This window comes from Eublepharis macularius, chromosome 2 (assembly GCF_028583425.1).
Source record: "Eublepharis macularius isolate TG4126 chromosome 2, MPM_Emac_v1.0, whole genome shotgun sequence".
Taxonomy (NCBI): Eukaryota; Metazoa; Chordata; class Lepidosauria; order Squamata; family Eublepharidae; genus Eublepharis; species Eublepharis macularius.
Window position 1 is genome coordinate 165,096,949 of NC_072791.1, and position 19,714 is coordinate 165,116,662.

General features: G+C 39.6%; 1 protein-coding gene across 1 annotated transcript in view; it reads right to left on the reverse strand.

The window, feature by feature from the left end:
• Positions 1-19,714, reverse strand: part of SEMA5B (semaphorin 5B) — a 377,961-nt gene that overhangs the window by 25,359 nt on the left and 332,888 nt on the right. Inside the window, exons 14-20 of the mRNA XM_054972564.1 lie at positions 18,589-18,732; positions 17,940-18,087; positions 16,093-16,318; positions 11,801-12,019; positions 10,328-10,498; positions 8,183-8,332; positions 6,900-6,944 (exon numbers count right to left, since the gene is read on the reverse strand). Coding sequence (XP_054828539.1) covers positions 6,900-6,944; positions 8,183-8,332; positions 10,328-10,498; positions 11,801-12,019; positions 16,093-16,318; positions 17,940-18,087; positions 18,589-18,732 — 1,103 coding nt within the window. The remainder of the gene's footprint in view (positions 1-6,899; positions 6,945-8,182; positions 8,333-10,327; positions 10,499-11,800; positions 12,020-16,092; positions 16,319-17,939; positions 18,088-18,588; positions 18,733-19,714) is intronic.

Sequence of the window (19,714 nt, forward strand, 5' to 3'; positions counted from 1 at the left end):
CTTCTTTTTATAGTATTTCTATATAACTCATCACATAATCAGTCGTTTTAACTCTTCTATACATTCAGTTTGGTGCATATAAGTCTTATCAAGTAATAAAAAAAAAAAAATATTGTTAATTACTCAATCCTCATGTTTAAACCGTTAATTATTCTCTATCAATATTCTATCAATTAACCTTTACATAACTATATATATCTCAATCAATTAATTAATCTAACTGCTTATAAATTCACATTTCTCTTCCTCCCCCGGTAAAGTCGCCCCTCTCTTTTATACTTTTATTGTACTTCAGTAGTTCTCAAACTGCCACAGTTTTCCTCCCACCTCCCACTTCTTCTCCAGATATTGTTTCAGCTTCTCCCAGTCTGTGTTAAACTGCCCTGAGTCCAGATCTCTCAGTTTTCTTGTCATCTTATCCATTTCAGCCATATACAGCAATTTGTAGATCCAATCTTCAATAGTTGGCACTTCTTGTACTTTCCATTTCTGCGCATACAAAAGTCTAGCTGCTGCAGTCATATAAAATATCAACGTCCTATGATGGGCTGGAATTCCCTCCATTCCCAAGTTTAGCAGCAGGAGTTCTGGGTTCTTATTTATTTGAAACTGTAAAATTTCACTCATTTCTCTTATTATTTCCCCCCAGAACTGCCTAGCTACCTCACACGACCACCACATATGATAGAGGGAGCCCTCATGCTTCCTACATTTCCAGCATTTATTAGAAGTGTTCAAGTTCCCTAGCGCAATCTTCTTTGGTGTCATGTACCAACGATAAATCATTTTGAAAATGTTCTCTTTAATATTAATACATGTCGTTGTCTTCATTGTAGTTTTCCACAAGTATTCCCATGCCTCCATTGTTATTTCTTTATTAAAGTTTATAGCCCATTTCACCATTTGTGTTTTAACTATCTCATCCTCGGTATACCATTTCAACAGTACTTGGTATACCTTGGATATTCTTTTCTTGTCTTCTTTAAGAAGGGTCTGCTCTAGTTCCGAGTTCTCTGTTCGTATGCCCCCTTTTGCAGAATCCGAATTGTATAAGTCTCTAATCTGTCTGTACTGGAACCAATCATAGTTAGGTGATAGTTCCTCTTGCGTCTTTATTCTAAGTTTAGATGCTTCAGTTTTAGTTATTTCTTTGTACGTTAAACATTGTTGTTCATTATCAACAGCTCTCGGATCTATCACCTCGTATGGAACCACCCACCAGGGGGTTCCTTCTTGTAGGTAAATTCTGTACTTCTTCCAGATTGTATATAAACTTCTCCTTACAAAATGATGCAGGAACATCGAGTTGACCTTTACTTTGTCATGCCATAAGTATGCGTGCCATCCAAAAATTTTTTTATATCCCTCTAGGGCTAATAGTTTCAACTGTAAAAAAATTTAAATGGGTTGGATCCACACTAAATTGACAATTTCCACTGATTTCCCCCTTGTTATTCCTCAGAGTCCCCTACTCCTCAGGAGCAGCATTTCATGCGGATGCAATGGGAATGAGAAAGCACAAAAGTTCCATTCTGCTACTGGAAAATTTAATCTGGATTCAACCCATTATATTTACTTTGCATTTTAGGCAAAACACTACCAAGGAAAATATGAGCTCTCTGCAGTATTGCCACCATTTCTGCACTGTTTTCCACTGTGGTATAAATGTTAATGTCTCACAGGTTCCTTTCCTACTGGTCCTTAGCACCCTTTGTACATCTGACTGACAACACACACCTCACTTTCTTTTGTGGTCCTCCAAACAATGGCTTGGATCCACTGGAGGATTTCCATGGATGGAAGTGCGTGTGTGATTTTAGCCAATTCCCCTTTCTTACTGCAGACAACTCGGCCCTCATACTGTTCCTGGTGATCTCCTGTCTCCCAGGAATGGCATTGCGGGGGGCATTCGGGTCTGCAGCAAGAGAGGAAATTTCAACAGACGTTTCTGTTGCTTCCAAACCAATCTCTGCAAAGCAGACAGGTAAAATGCACAAAATTGAAATAGATGCCTGCCTTTTGTCCCTTTGATTCTAGAGGATTTAACAATGTTTTCACCTGCATGACAAACAGGTCCCTGTAAAAACACCCATAAATTATCACATGAAAAAATCTATGTCTGGATTACTTAGAGGTGACACCAATGGTCTACCAGAAGGCAATTGTCTACTTTCTTGCCACAAGGAAAATGGGAATGCTGGTGGTCTTGCACTGTAATGGCAGTTGACTTGAGCTTCTCTCTGGTTATCATAGTTCTGCCATGGTGGGGCTTAACAAAATCATACGTTGCTTTCCCACATCTGTTCTTTCTCTTTCTATTGATACTGAAACTAAACATTAAGCTGACAGCCAAAGGTATACAAACAATACGTATCAATGGGTTTTAAAGAATGTGCATTTCATGAAAATATTGAGGGAGATGGAAATACAGGATTTTCTAATTAAAGGGATAGAGAAAGGCCTTTCTTCTCTTTTTTTAAAAAAGTTGTTTATCAATATATAAAAATACAGCTCTGTCCATAAACATCAGCTTCAATTAGCGCTTTGCTGCCTATATTAATGAACACATCACAAAATGGTTGTTGTGGGTTTTCCGGGCTGTATTGCTGTGGTCTTGGCATTGTAGTTCCTGACGTTTTGCCAGCAGCTGTGGCTGGCATCTTCAGAGGTGTAGCACCAAAAGACAAAGATCTCTCAGTGTCACAGTGTGGAAAAGATGTTGGCAGGTCATTTATATCTACTCAGGAGGGGTGGGGTTGAGCTGAGTCATCCTGTAAGAGTTTCTCAGGGTGTGGAATGCTAATGGCGGGAGGCTTCACTGTATCCTGAGGAGGTTCTTTTGCATATGGATTGGTACTTGATGTGCTAATCTTCTCTGCAGGGCTATTGTCGTGTATAGAGTGTTTTGTTAGCCTGGTGTTTTTCAGAACTGGAAACCAGTTCTGAAAAACTTTAACATAGACTTTAACAACAACAACAAACTTTAATATAGACTTTAGCAACAAATAAGCCAGTAATAACGAGTAAGGTGATAAAAACCTCAATACCTGTGCATAATGCTGAATGTGAGGTTAATTAGGGACCATACAGCTGAGAAACACACAGGGTAGAAAAAATGAGAGATGCTGAAAGCCAGCGTGAATGATGTCCTAATTCTACTGGCTTCCTTGAAGTCACACACATTAAAAAAATAGACTGAAAGTTTTGCTAACAGAGTCTTTCTTTCTTTTGTAGTTGCTGTCAGTCAGGGGTTAACCTGTCTGGCACAAAAGGTAGAGAAGTTACATAGTTGCAGTTTAGTTTTCTAGTGTTGAAAGGCTGTCTAAGCCAAAAGTTTCCATTCCATAGGAAAAGGGGAGGGGCAAGGAGTATATAGTCAGCACTGTTACAGTTAAACAGACATTCTCAGCAATTGCCTTATGTTAGTTGGTTGTACTGGAATTCCTGAATAAAACCGTTTACCGAATCTGTCTCTGCCTGGTCTGATCAGGGCAGATATTTTGAGAAGATCCATTGAACAGAAACTGACATTTTGCTGAGAATCCTATTTTCCTCCTACGGACCCCAGAGGACACATCGTAGGCCCCTGCGAAATGGCAGTTGAGCCAGGGAAGGACAATCTGGTGAAACCTGAAGGACACCAAGGAACCCAGTGGAAGTAACCCAAGCTAAAGGTGGAGGAGGTGAGGGGGCCTGGGATAATACCGCAGACAGACCTGGACTTCCTAACCTGGTTGACAGCGACTCCCCAAAGCTGGGCTCCTCGTTCCTGAACCACTGTGGAGAGAGAGCTTAGAGACAGGAGGAGAGCTAAGCTCTTCATGCCGAGTTGGGGGGGGGGGAGAAGCCGTCCTGAGTGATGAGAGGGAAGAGAGCGAAGAGGAAACAGAGGGGGAGGACTCCAAAGGCCGTGGCACCCAGGCAGGGGTTTCTCTCGGAATTACAACAGATCTCCAGGCCCTAGATATCAGTTACCTGGCTGTTTTGGAGGGTAGACTCTGGTATTCTATCCTGCAGAGATCCCTCCCCTCGCCAAACCTTGCCATCAACAGGCTTCACCCCCTAAAATCTCCAGGAATTTTCCAAACTGGAGCTGGCAACCCTAATGGCTACCCACCTGAAACAGTCTAATGCATGTACACTTCCTTGAGGGTAAGCATCACTGAACTCAGGTATGACCTCCAGCTTGGTAAACATGCCTTAGTGTTGTCAGCCTTCCCGATGGAGGCTGAAGAGCTCCCAGAATTACCTCATCTCCAGGCTACAAAGATCAGCTCCCCTGGAGAAAATGGTTGCTTTGGACTCTATGACATTATACCCTAATGAGGTATCTCCCCTCTCCGAACCCTGACTTCTCTAGGCTCCTCCTCAGTATCTCCAGGAATATCTCAACCTGGAGTTGGTAACCCTTATAGGTCAATGCTACCCAGCTACCATCCTAGGCATATTTATTTGGACAAAAAAAAGCTATATATTTGAGTAAACCATTTAAGAAGAGTCCTTGCTGTGAATCGGCACCAAAAGTTCTATCGGAATCCTGTTTTCCTTAGAGTCCTACCAGATGTCCCCAAGAAGACCAGAAGAAGGATGTAAAGATACTGTATCATAGATGTTAGAGACCAGACTAGGATTTGGGAGGCCCAGGTTTGAATCCCTACTCTGCCATGGAAGTTTGCTGAGTGACCTTGGGTCCAGTCACTCTCTCAGCCTAACCTACCTCACTGGGTTGTTGTGAGACTAAAATGGAAGAAGGAAAAAACCCATATACCACCACCCTGAGGCTCCTTTGAAGAAGGCCAGGATAAAAATGAACTATGAGATGGCTTGACTCAATACAAGAAGTGACATCCTCCAGTTTTGAAGATCTGTTAATGATAGGATGTTTTGGAGGTCTTTCATTCATAGGGTCACTATAGGTCAGAGGCGACTTGACGGCACATAACACACACACACACACATGTAGATAAATAATAAATACATCACACAAGTATTATAAGCTGCAGGAAAGCTGAAATGTGACTGTAAATCAACTTTCAGAATAGGCATCAATCAAAGCAGTAGACACCAAAAGCAAGACCCGAAAAAGAACTGAAGAAGTTGGTGACATGTCTAAAATTTGGAGACTGCTTTAAAGATGATGTAAGTCCACAGAGCATGAAAATAATATTATTTCAAAGAATCCCGTGTGTTTCTCCCTCTTGAGAGTTCCACCACATCTTTTCCCAGAAAAGAAGCCCATAGTAGTTGTCATATAGCATTTTGTGCTGGGAATGACTAATAAAAAGGGCATTGAGACTCACTAGGAAATCTGCTTATTTGTGTGACAAAAGCTCTATAAACACATTTTGATGATGCAAAATCACCTCTTGCTAGTTACTCATAATAAACATAGTACATTTTGGGAACAGGTTTGCATGGGCAAAACCCCCACTGTTCTGTGATGCAGTTTGCCCTGGGTGGCAAGTAGGAGGAAAAGTGAAAAGACTACCTGGAAAATCTAGCAGTCTCTCTGCAGGGGACTTTGGGAATGGCAGTTTGGTGAGAGCAGTAAGAATTATCTACTACAGAAGTTTATCACTGCTACGGCCCCAGAACAAAATTTAGCTCTCAAGACTCCCTGCTGAGAGGGAATGACTGTTAAACCAATTTAAATCTGTAATGTACATACAACCTCAAAGGGTCTTAGCATGGGGAAAGTATTTTGCATCACAATTAGGTTTTGCTCTACATCACAGATTCTACTAAGGGCCTATAGTATGTTTCCAAGTAATTCTTTACATCAGTTTATGGTAATAAATTCCCTCACAGAATCCAAATTACAGTTTGGTGTTGAGGATGTGCTACATACTTGGTTACCAGTGCTCAGTATAGTCATTGCTGAACTAGAAATCCCAGGGTTCCTTAGGGAAAGGGAATTAATCTAAAGCTAGTTCAAGTCTGTTGTATAAACACGATCTATGAATCAATGGGCAGGAAATTTCAAATGACCAAAGCAAGTTATTTGTTAGTTAGCCTAGGCAAAGTTTCTACCTTCCAAAAACTCCTTGTATGTTAAAAAAAGTTACTTCTACAGAAACTGAACATTTAAAAAGAAAAGGTGCTGTCTACATCTGCAGACAGGAATCAAGAAAGGTAAATTTACAGTCTGCCTCATCAAAAGTCTGCAATTCACCAGGAAAGGCTATGGAATGTTTCTTCCATGTTCCACAGTTTTGATACCAACCTCTACTTGTGGAATGCTGTAGAAAATGGATGTGAAGAATACTAAAGCATCAGTTTCACAAGTGCCATGGAACTGACAACCTTTGCAAATTGAAATAGTGCCCTTAAAAATGCTGCTAGTCTTACTAAACTATTTTTTGAAGAAAGCAGGGATAGAAAATGTATTCCAGCATGAGCTTTTGTGAATCAACAGATGCAATTTCTTTGTTTCCCTCAAAATACTTTAGAAGATTCTCCTAAGTAGGAATTTCCAAATTGACTTACCTAGACTCTTTTTTGCTTGAGTTCGTTGTCTCAAAATTTGTCTCAAAATTGTTTTAGATGGAGTGTGACAGTAAAGCAAGAGTTAACCGAGCACTCAAAATTAGGAAGATAACCTATGCATCTTTGATTTTTCCAGTCCATTTAAAAAAAGAAGTACAGTGGAAAGGACTGTGATCTCCCTGGTATTTAATTATTCTGACAACCTCCCTTCCCAAAATTAAATTCTTAAACCAGAAACCTGAACAGCAAATACTGCCCCCCACCCGCCACTCTGACTCAGACAACGAGACTCCAGTGGAATTAAGACTACCAACAGGATGTGAACGGCACAGATTAATGGTTGGGTTGAGGCTGCCCAGAAAAGAGAAGTCATGTTAAGATAAAAATAAGATCTATAGTTAGCTGTACTCTACCTCCACAGTTCGTGCTCTCGTCAATGCTTGAGGCTGGCAGGATCACTAAACAAAGAGAAAAACAGTGGGGGAAATGTCATTTTGTCATCTGCAACATTGTACAGGCAATTAAAACCCTTTTGTTTGACGCATGGTACGTTAATCTCTGCAGCAGACGGAGGCCCTCCCAGAGCTCTGGCAAAAAGCACAGAACGATACTGAGCAAAAATCTCATTAAAAACACACTCTCTCACATCAGAAACATAGACTACATGTCAAATTACTGAATTGCAACACACTCCCTCCAGAAGTCTAAAGACTCAGAAGATGTGTTTGTGTTTTTCATGCTGCACTCACAAAGCCTTTGAATGTCATCTAAACTATTGCTTTCACAAAACATTTGAATACTGCATAATCCATCATCTGCTTTAGAAACATTAAGCAGTCAGTGACCAATACAATGCAAACCACAACCACATTTCACCACCACAACCAAGCAGGGAACTGATGAAGTAGTTTGTTTAAATACTATGTTCCAACTGTAGCAATTTGATTCCCTTGAAATTAACATGAAAACAATATATAGGCTACTACCCCACACAACTATAAAACAAAAGGTAGACACATTCATGGAGGATAGGTGTATAAACTGTTATGAACATGCAAAGAACTGTTATGTCTAAATTGAACCTCCATGTTCACATATAGCATACCTTTACGTTCCATTCTGGTGACAGATCACTGATTTCTTACCCTACCTATAGGCCTCCTTGGAGACATCTGCCTGGTTTCTATTGGAATCTATATGTAGACTGAATTGTCTAACTCTGCAGATTCAACGTATATTGCTATGCCCTTAATGCCTATGGTAACAGTGCAGAAACAAAGTGTCTATTTAGTTCACAAATCATAGAATGTTGTGATACTTCACAAAGAAATTTCCCGTAGTTCTATAGGAATCCCCTTTCCCCATAAATCTATCATCTAATCCATTCGTAGCTAAGAAATGTGATTGCAAACTCACTGCTTTGTCCCCATTACCAATAATTTCTGGTCTGCTTTGATCCTGAACAACTCCTTAAGTAAGGTATCTTTCCTACTGCATGACATCTTTTCTCTCAATGTCTCTACTATAAAAAAAACCAAACATCAAAATAAACCCACTACCTCCTGTAACATTAAAACTGGTAATCAACTCCTTTTAGAGAAACTTTGGGAAGCCCATCCTATATTCTTACAAATCACGGGACTGTCTGACCCAGGGGACTTCCATGTCTTTTTAAACTGTATGAAGTTGTACTCACCAGGGATTTCATTGTATAAACAGTCTTGGTATTGTGTGCTGTTCCCAACACATTGTGAGGATCCTGGATTGTGGATTTCACAGTAACGACTACGGTACTGGATCCCATCTTCATTGCACAGGCTCCATTCAGACCATTCAGACCAGCCTCCTTAAAAAAGCAGAGGAACAGAACGGAAGGAAGGAAGGAAACCATGCATGATAATCACAGTATTAAGCCAAGAAAAAATAGGTCAGTAAGTTACATAGGTCTAGCTGAACATTTAGAGATATATTTAACACCAATTAGCAGAGAAAGTGTTCAGTGATAAGCACAAAACAGATTTCAGTACAGTATAGCAGGCCATACCAAACTTGTCTCAAGCCCAGCAGGGCTTTCTTCTGTACATCGAAACTTGTACAAATGCTCCAATTTAGTTATTGTGAGTAAGCAGCATTTTTAAAAATCATGTTATGATTAATTCTCTTTCAATAGGATATATTTAAGGACCATCAGTGGAATTATATTCAAAATGGAGTAACAAACACATTATTAAAATATGGATTAAAAAAACCATCTAGTCAATAGCACCTCAAGATCATTTATATTGTGCAATTGTGATTATTGCTGTTATCCGAATATATAAAAATGGTACATTTTTATAAATACATATACCATTTGTGTGTACCTTATAAATGTATAAAAATTGTACATTTTTATCTATTTTGTAAGCGTGAGTACTATTTATTTAGTAGAAATGAAGCATATAAACTCTTCAAAAATGAAAATAATATAGTAATAATGGTATTTGTATTGTGCTTTCCAATGTTCAAAAATTATTTAGCTACTTATACAGTGCTTTTCTCCCCAATGGGCATCATTCTCTCCTCTTCCCACCATTTTATCTTCATAACAACAACAGAGTGAGGTAAATTTGGCTGAGAAGGACTGGGCCAAGGTCACCCATTGAGCTTCCAGGGCAGAGCGGGGCTTCAAAACTCAGAGGCAAGCTACACATGACGAATGACACGAGGACTGCACATGAAGGGAGTTGCAATGTTAGCTGGGAAGCTGAGTTTTAAAAGAGATTGGAAGGCTTTGTCAATTTCCCCTCTACAGAGCCCTGAGATGGCAGCTCAGAGGGTCTGTTAATTTCCTTTGCCTCCCTAAGGCTCTGTCAGTTTCACCTCCCCTTCTAGAAAGGGAAGAGGAAATTAACAAACCCTCTGAGCAGGGATCTCCAGGCTCTGTAGAGAGGGGACATTGTCGAAGCCTTTCAATCCCTTTTAAAACTCAGCTCCCCGGCTAACACTGCAACTCCCTTCACGTGCAGTCCTCGTGTAATTCTTCATTTGTAGCTTGCCTCTGAGTTTCCCAGATTCTCTAACCATTAAACCATACTGGCTTACATTTTTATTATCTTGCTGTAATCCTTTTCACATCCCCCTAAGATATTTAAGTATTAGTATCCCCATATTAAAGTCTGGAGGCTGAGACAAGATTGTGTTTTTTTCTAAGGAATTCTAAGAAACGGCAGAGGCTGGATTCATCTCAGGGACTAAATAATTTACAGCTCAATCTGATACATTCTAAACAGTTGATTTATGATATCTCAGAGTCTCATGCAATAAAACAACCAAAAAACAAGATAGCATTTTGGTCTCCACAATATCCATCTTGGTCTTTAAGCAGTTAACAAAAATGACCTGAAAAGATTTAAAGCACCAATTCTCAAGGCACTTAAAAGAGCTAAAAGAGACCTTTAACTCAGACAGGATATAGCACAGTGGTTAAATGGTTCGACTGCAAATCAGCACTCTACTGGTGTGAATCCCGCTACTGCCATGAGCTCAGTAGGTGGCTTGGGTAAGCCATTCCTCTCAGCCCCAGCTCCCCAGCTGTATTGCGGGGATAATAATAACACTAACTTGTTCACCACTCTGGGTGAGGTACTAATCTGTCCAGAAGAGCAATCTATAAGCGCATTTATTATTATTATTTGGATTTGCCTCATCAATACAAATTCAATGATCAATGAAAATGAACTTAGTTGCAACAGCGCTAAGATTTTATGCATTTAAAAATGCAAATACCTTATAAATACTAAGTTTTTCTTCTGGTTCTCAATTATTAAAAGTTAACTAGAGCAACCCAAAACTATACTACCTTCACACAAATGAGTATTGCATAGTGCTTCCTCCGTGTGCAGCCCAATGCAGATGTCCTCTCCATTAGAAGGTGCTGGGTTGGTGCAGGTTCGGGTGCGCTGGTAATGTCCACCTCCACAAGTTGCTGAGCATTGAGACCAAGGAGTCCAGCAGGACCATGATCCTTTCACTATGGATTATTAAAACAAAATGGAGAGGCACACATCTTGTATTTATTCCTGCTCAGCCAAAAATCACTGGATTGTTGCAAGAATGAAGGGCAGAAACATGGGGCAGAAAGTTATGGTAGAAACACCAGGCATCTTAGGAAGCATCATAAATACAGAGAACTAATATGCTTTGCTCACGCCCCCTCCCTATTACTTCATGGCTTTTTCACCCAACCCAGGACCACATCACTGGCCCTTTTCGTTCTGCAAGGATTCATAGGTTCTACTTTCAATTTCCTTCCCCTCATGAGCATGCCTCTCACAGGAGAACCAAGGAAGATGATCAACAGTCCATTTTTAAAGGTAGTAGTGATACCTCTAAAATTGTTTATGGATTTTTAATATGAAAATTAAAGAAGTTATTAGATATGTTCCAGTCCTGTAAGTAACAATATCATGAAAACATGAGTTAACTAGGCAACAATGTTTGGTACAAAATAAACAACGAAGATGGTTCCAATCTTGAACAAAAGTGAATTACCCCACAAAGAAGGACAAAAGTCAAAGCTGTTTTGTAAAGCTCAAGATATACTAATTTTATGTAGCTTTCTTTTTGCTGTATGTGAAGACAGATTGCATTTTTACCATAATAAGGCCCATTTGGAATCACCCTCTCTGCATTTAATCCAAATACTGGTTCTGTTTATGAATTGTAAAATACAGCTAGCTGTGAAGTCATGGAGCCATTCTTCTTTATTCCCTAAAACAGTTTTCCAATTATTGTTAAACTAAGTCTTCAAAAAAGTTTAAATTAAATTAATTACCATTCATGTTGCACTTAAAAAAAAAAGAAGGCAGCTCACTTGAAGCATGAGATGGGGGGATGGGAGGCAAGAATGATGGTTCAACCAGCATTTAACTTAGTCAGACAAAAGCCTGACTCAAACAGCAGCTGTGGGACCCTCTGTAGTTCCTTTTTAATTACTCTGTCTTGTTTTCAGTCCGAAGTTGCTTCCTACACAACTGCCATTCTGACAGATTAGAAGCTGAAATCAGCAATAGAATGGCACAGAATCACCTTGCAAAAGTAATATTCACAAACTGGTTCAGATTCCTCTCTTCCTTTTTCTGTGCAGCCCAGAGCCTCAACATGGTGCAACTATGATACAACAATATGGCTAAGAAGCCAGTGGACATCTGCCTTGTACAAAAAGTGCTTTTGCAAACATGCCCTGTGATGGCACAGCTTCACAGCATACTTCAGAGCTTACTGACACTAAATAAATGTTACAGCAGGAAGATGAAGACGTTATTATATTCACCTGGACATGGATGTGGATTGCAATCCTGATATTCCATTGCTGATCCTACGCAAGGTAGGCCACCATTTTTAGGTTCAGGGTTAGTGCATGTCCTTTTTCTGTTTCTGAAACCCAGCTCACAGTCTCGGGAACAAGAAGACCAACCTCCCCAAAATGACCAACCACCACTGATGATCCGGATGGAGGTCTTGCCACTTTTCAGAAGGTCATCAACTAGAGCTTGGGGTGGAAGAATAAGGGAATTACTCACATGAACACACACAGACATACATCTAACTAGCCTCAGACAAGGTATCACTTTATAAACTACCTGAATTACAATTTCTTTCTCTTTCGATTCCTTGGCTACTTGTAGACCAAATTCTGTTCTCCCTTGGATGCGCCTGTCCTACTTTCATATTTAATAGTCTTTCTGGTTCTCCCTTAGATAGTTTTACGTTTGGCATTGTGCACAATACTTAGCAGACTACTAACTGTTAGCGAAAGCATCATTTTTGTTGCTATTATTATACTTTCTAGATAAATGTCCTCTAAGTAACTTCAAAGCATACTACAAAATAAATAATATTCCATAAATACAATTTAAAACATTAGAAAAAGTTAACCCAAATACATAACAAAAACTGTAAATCCACACATTCGTTTCACAGACTAGCAGAGCAATATTCTTCTACAATGAGCATTATCACATTACATGGTGGGGATGGTGGCAACAGCAGCTTAGTAGCAACAATTATGAAAAAAGGCAGGATAAATTGTAATGCTATGTTTGGTGAAATTCTTTACATATCTTATCTGCTTTCCGAAATATACTGAATGTGCCAAACATTATGCACATCACAACACCCTTCCACATCTAAACACTTCTTTGAAACTTTACCTCCCCCCACTCCCATCACATCTCCTTCAGATCAAAGAACAATAGCTAGGGCAGCTGAACCAATGGCTGCTGCTCTGGCAGGAGCTGAACACAAGGACATTTGTCCTATATTACATGCTTTTAAAAAAAAAAACAGCAAATCATAGCACCTAACCACATTTTACATAGACACTCCAGGTTGTTAAGAAGGAAAAAAGTTCTCCATCTCTGCTTGAAAACAAAGATTCTTATGCTTGGGGGTCATTCTCAGGATTCACGGTGTATGAAATTCTAATACACTTTTCATGACTGTGAATATAGAATCCAGGAATTGTGGTTAATCTAGGTTAAATAATGCATAGTTAAAGGGTATGCTCACACATTTACGATGCCAAATTACACACTCTAGAGTATTTGGGGAGTATCTAAATTTAGAAAGGACCACAGCAACGCCATCGCATCATTCTCCTTCTGTTGTTGAAAGTTCCTAGATGTTTTCTACTCCTCTTATTCCCTTCTCAACCTTTTAAACTGCTTTTAGGTACAGCTGAATATGAAGTAAAGCATTTGGTCCAAACTGTACACTGTTTTCATTTACTGGCAAAATATTAACATTTTGTAAGTGACACCGCTGAAGTTGTTCAGGCACCTTGGAACTCCCCAAATCAATACAAGCCGTGAGGAAGAAGTGCATTGAGGCGGTGCCCACCTGTCTGCCTCAGCCAAAAGTCTAAATTTTAATTTTTAATTTGAGCATGAAGCCCTTTTCAGGAAAGCAGATAACCAAAAGATCTAGGAACAAAAGTCTTACTAAAATCAAAACTGATCTATTACAGAAAGGTAGCAGTAGAAAGGTGCAAGAGTCCAGTAGCACCTATAAGATTAATAAAATTTGTGGCAGGGTATGAGCTTTCGTCAGTCACAGCTCATTTCTTCAGGTAGCAGAAAGGTAGCAGAATAAAATAGTCCTACAATAGCAATAATTTGAGTTCATTTTATTAGGTTGCTTGTCATAGTTTAAGTAAAACACCAACTTCTATAATGTAACTGTGAATGTATGATTTCCTATTGTTTCCTTCCCTGGGATTTTCTTTGTGTTCTGATTTCCTTGATTTATGTATTCTCTGTTTCAGAGGAGTTGAGTTCTACTTTAAGTATGTTGCTTTTCATTTCAAAGTACGCTGTTCTGTAAATAGTAGTTACACTTCACAATTGATTTGGTATTTGTTAATACAATCAAATCATTACTATTCATTTAAAACAGCAAAGAACAAGGTTACTTAATTAGGCTTCTTCTTACAATGCCTCGCTAAGGAAGGGTGACAAAGCATGGCCTCAAACATTTACAGATTCCACAAAGTGTTTTGTCTCAAACCACTGATTTATTTATTTACTTCATTTATACCCCATCTTTCTCCCTAATGGAGACTCAATGGAGACTCCATTTTACCCTCACAATAATCCTGTCAGGTAGGTTAGGCTGAGACTGAGTGACTGGCCCAAGGGTTCCTAGCAAGCTCCCACTGCACTGCAGAGTGGGGAGTTGAACTGGGATCTCTCAGATCCTAGTCCAGTACTGTAACTGCTATGTCACACTAGCTCTCATCTATCAAAGATGGCATAGGCAATAGTTCCTTGCGCTCCGAACCAGCTCCAGTGTCATCTAAGCAGGCATTAACACAAGAGTGGCATCTCATATCATTTTTAAAACTGAAACTTCATTAAGGACTACAGTGGAAGGTGCTGGACATGTTAATGTATGGATGCAACATTCTATCTCATGTGGTGGACATGCAAGAAGGCAAGATGATGTTGGATAAAAATACATGAAGAGATGCAAAAGATATTAAAGCTCTGCTTTGTGCTGGACCCCAAAAATATGTTATTAAATATTTTACCAAGTAATATTACAAAAAACTACAGCAAACTTTTTAAATATATGGTGACAGTGATGAGAGTAGTATATGCAACAATATGCAAGGCTGAACTTTGTCCAGATGTGACTGAATGGATTAATAAATTGTATGTTTATGCATCAATGGCTAAATTAATCACTTACATACATAATGGAGCAACTTCAGAATTTCAGGAAAAATTGAAAGTGTTTTTTTTTACTATGTGGCTGAAAGATAAGAAAAGTTCTTTTAAATGCTGAATATAAAATGTCGAATATAATGTATTTTACCATAAATAAGTAGGGGGATGGAGAGGAGAAATAGTATGTAGTTTCAATACTATTATATATTCTGTTTATGATATTATGTTTACTGTTTATTACTTTCTGTTATATTATGTAGTTTTAATATTTTGTTATATATTCTGTTTTTGATATTATGTTTACTGTCTAATGTTACTTTTTGTTATATATTCTGCTTCTGATATTATCTCTACAGTCCAATGTTATTTTCTGTTTTAATTGAATAATATTTTTTTTTAAAAACCCTGAAACTTCATGACTGGGCAAAGGATATGCACCCACTGCTGGTGATGTAAACCAATCATTATCGTACAAGTCAGAAAGGAGCAGCCAGAGTCTTAGCTTTGAGGTGACGGGAAATGTATGCTATTAAGAGGTTTCTATCCAAATGAACATAGTGGAAAGATTGAATTTTCACTGCTGGGTGAGTCTGGCCAGACAATACTTTATATACCAGGGCTTGGTAATTTCTGCCTAGTTGCAGACTGATTAACATTTCAACCAGTGATTCTAGGAAAGGATTTATAACCACCACTTCTCTGGGGAATATTGTCCAAGAATTTCAAAAACTTCTCAGATTATTTTAGAAAGCGGATAATAAGGGAGAAAGGGGGTTTTGCCTGCTAAGTGACATATCAAGAAATCTATACAGAGATAAAACAGACTAGCACTGCTGACTCTCACTGAACTTTTTTCTAATGGAGAGCTAGTCTGTAAAGCTGGCCATGGCAAATATGAGCCATAGAAACCGAGATATGGTGGGGGGGAAAGAAAATGAACAATTTCACTCATAGGAGCAAGCCAGATGATGTGGCTCCTCTCTTCTGTATGGAATCCAGTTGCTAGAACTGTTTACTGAGGTGCAGAAATCAATTCGTGTGATTAGATTGAACCACACAGTCCTATCATTTCCCCTACAGCATGGGGCAGCTTTTTGTTGAAGTTTCTCTCACACTGTTGGGGGTGCACTTTAATGGCATCTTCACAAACAGTGAAATTAAAATAAGTATCCCCAGTAATTGATACAAAGCTTGCAAGAGGAGGGAGGCATAGGTTTCCATGATGCTTTTCTATCACAGTCTCACTTAACACAGTCCCATTGTATTGATTTTGAAATCTTCTGCTGCTATCAACAGAGATCAGTATTTATTCAGCCCTATGCTTCATCTCCCCACACCTCCAATAATAAGAAGCTTAGATTAGTGATCAGCTTATCTGCAAGCAGGCAGGACGTACAATCAGTGTCACAAACTGCTGAGCCATCATTTGGGCAGAACCGACTTTCCGTCTTCTTTCTCCCGAACTGGAGATCATGGGGGTCAGAAAGCTGAGCACGACAGGTATATCGGAAGCGTTGCTCCTGGCGGGCACCACTTTGGGTAATATTGGTGGGCATCCATGGTGTCCAAGGTGTATTCCTCCGTACCTCTGGGCAGGCCTCAGGGCTGCAGGTTTTATATTCCTATCAAGGAAAAAAACAGAGAAAACAATCCTTATAAATTTGCTTGAGGAGATGCAGTCTTGGCACTGAACTGTGGTATTGCGTACTAAAATAAGGAATGATAAAATAAATCACTGAATATTTGATTAAAAAAGGAAAACAATTCTGGCAGAAACAAAGCTCAGAAGGCATATAAAACATGGCTGCTTATTGCTCCCAACGTTTTAATTACTAGAATACAACACTTAGATGGTAATCTCGTACAGATGTTTTGCACATAACAAGCACACATACAAATCTGGTAGGCAAAGGCCTAATTTTCAGAGAAGTAAGAAAATTTTGTCTGGATTGTACCACGCAGAAGCTCAGAATACTAAAAAAAAAATTCCCTGCATGCAGAACTCCAGATGTTAGGGGCAAAGGCAAAGCTAGAAACTTTCTTCCTGATATTTCATCTTCTGTGTGGATGGAAACATTTTTGTATGCAGGAGCCTTCACTCGTGTGAGCCCTCAATTCAACTCTGTAGGGTTCAGCTGAGACCAAGGCTTATCACTTCAATGAGCCCACAGGTACAGTGCAACAGTAGCATCTTGGAAGTTATTATTAACTAACAAAATTATGGTGAGCACTGAGTGTGTGTTTGTAGGGCTGGAGAGACTAATGTGTACCATCACCACAGCCACTCTACTGGGGTCCTTCTCAGTGAAAGTATGCTACCTATTGTTAAGGCTGGAGGACAAGGTTTGATTCCACTACTATGCTGCCCTTAAGGGGCACACTTAAGGGCCGAAGCAGATGTGACAGAGATTTCCTTCAGTCTCTTTAAGACAAATTATGCATTGTGCAGCTGCAGTTTGGATCAGGGCTGTAAAGAAGGACGGGATTGAAACCTTCAACTTCCACTTGCTTTTGCTAATCAGAACTGGGTTTCCCAAGCTATTCTTAGGAATTATAAATAGGGAAAGAGTATCCTTTTTTTAAAAAAAAACCTGTTTCCTTTAAAATTGCTAATACTAGTGTGGGAAGTCCAGACAGTGAAACCAAGAAGGGGTTGAAGCCAGTGCAGTACAGTGGGTTAGATGGTTGGACTAGCATTTGGGCCACCCAAGTTCGAAGCCAGGCTCTGCCATAGGAGATCATAGGGTGACCTTGGACCAGCCACACACTCTCCCCCTAACCTGACTATGATGTTGCAAGCTGCTCTGGGTCTCTCTTGGAGAGGAAAAAGTATCTATAATAAATAAATAAAACTTCTCCCCCCATACAATCCTAATCCAAACAAGGCTGCACAAGCACACAATGTGCCTTTAATACAATGATTGAGATCTGTTATCTCTGTCACATGCTTTAGCCCTCCTTCGTCACACACAATGAATCAATGAAATAGTATATTTTATTATCCAACCAGTTTTTTAAATACAAGCCATGCACTGGGGTCATACTAGAGCTGTTTCTCAGGCAATATGAAACATTTCTACGTCTGGAAATTCTGTAGCTGTAGGACAATGTTCACCACATGCCCTTGCTACACAGTTTCCTAAGTCCATGGCCAACTTCCTGTTATCCTTTACACCTTTTCTGTCTCCTATTTCAGCTGTCTGACCATCAGCAACCTGAAGAATAGAGGGGTGGAAAACATACCACAGCACAGCCAGGACAAGTGTTTCCATTTTCACATGACCTCTGCCTTGAGTGTACCCCTCCACCACAATTGGAACTACATTTAGTCCAAGGGCCCCAAGAAGACCAGAAAATTGGTAATGGGCAAGGACTATTCTCATTGCAGAACCTACAGGGGGGAAATTGTAGGGAGGGGGAAAAAAAACAATAATCCAAGTCAATTTCATGGGGAATCCACAGGGCAGAGAAATGCTGACTGTAAACATCTTCTCAGAGAACTATTCACACATGGAAGAAGCCACCTCTTCAGAAAGCTACTACCAGGCTGTCTAGGAACTGAATTTCAGCATCACAAGGAAAAGACTATGTCAGTATCCATTGGGGGGAAGGCAAGGGTCTGGGTATATTTAAAAATGGTGACTTGTTGAAGCAACGAAAGAACAGCACAAGACTAGTATTGTTGGGTGCCTCAACAGAACTTTATTTATGCTTTCTAAGTGTAGGAGACCAAGGTAAGACCCTAGACCACCTATTGCCAAATTGGATGAGCATATAAGCTACACTGGGATGAATCACTCTTCAATGTTGCTAATGCATCCTTTAAAAGAAAACATAGAGCTCTGAGCCAAAAAAATCTAATAGATGGTTAGGGATGGGGAACGACTCTCACCGCTCCTCTCTGCTTTGTCCGACACAGACCCTGCCTCCGTATCGCGGAGCAGGGTTGCTGCACGACCTCTGACGGACCTGAAAGCCAATCCCACAGGAAGTGCTGCAGGGGGCCCAGGACGACCATGGTGTCCAAGCTCCATTCCTGACAGAGGGGAGGGGGAAGGAAAAGAGATAAAACATGGCATCTGGGTTAATTTTTTTTTTCTTTATGCTAAATTCAATACTGCTGGCTGTGAAGTACCAGCAGGTTGCAGAAACTGGCCAGCTCTACAAAACACATTTTACTGCAGTTAAATCCAAGAACCAGATGGAGATTTAGCGTTAGAATTTTGCAAGTGTTTCTATTTCTTTTTCTGATAAACAAAATCCATGGCAATTTCACTCCAAGTGAATTTTTCCACAAAACATAATAAGGACTGGAGAGGTCCAAAACCTGACTCCCAAATTCCCTATTATTCATAAATTTGTATTCTTTGTATAATTTCTGGTGGCATTACAGAAAAACTAGAGGGAGCAAATGTAACAGACACTAGAAGGGAATAATTTCTTTGGGAAGGGCATGAAAGATTAAAGCTGTCCTGATCTCCCTGAAGCCTGGAAAAGATGCCTCTGACTCCAGAATGACTGCCTGCCTAGAATACCAGCACATGATCAGGATTGAAGAGCATCTAACCATTTATTTATGGCACGTGCTATCTTACCCATTCCAAAGTCTCGGAATGGGTCCAAATTTTTAAAACCAAACTAAACTAAAAACTAGTGACCACTGTACAACATCAAAGCCTGAGCATACCACCTGTTTAAAATCTCAGTTAGTCCTACCTTAGCATTAATACTAGATTGTCATATATTTATTTTTTAAAAACTGGCATTTTCATGATTCCACTACCATCTCTAGGATAAGCATCAGATTTTGCATTGCATAGTGTGAATATAGTTAAATAGATTTCTAAAGCCCCTACTCACACGTTCTTTTCATCTTGGCATTTCTCAACCTTTTCAGCAGTTTCAGCTTTTTCTCTTGCCAGAACCTTGTTAAATTTTTGTTCATTTTGCTCCTTTCCTTTGTCAGATGACAGAACACTGAATTCCATTAACTTTGCATAACTCTGAGGTCCATCCAA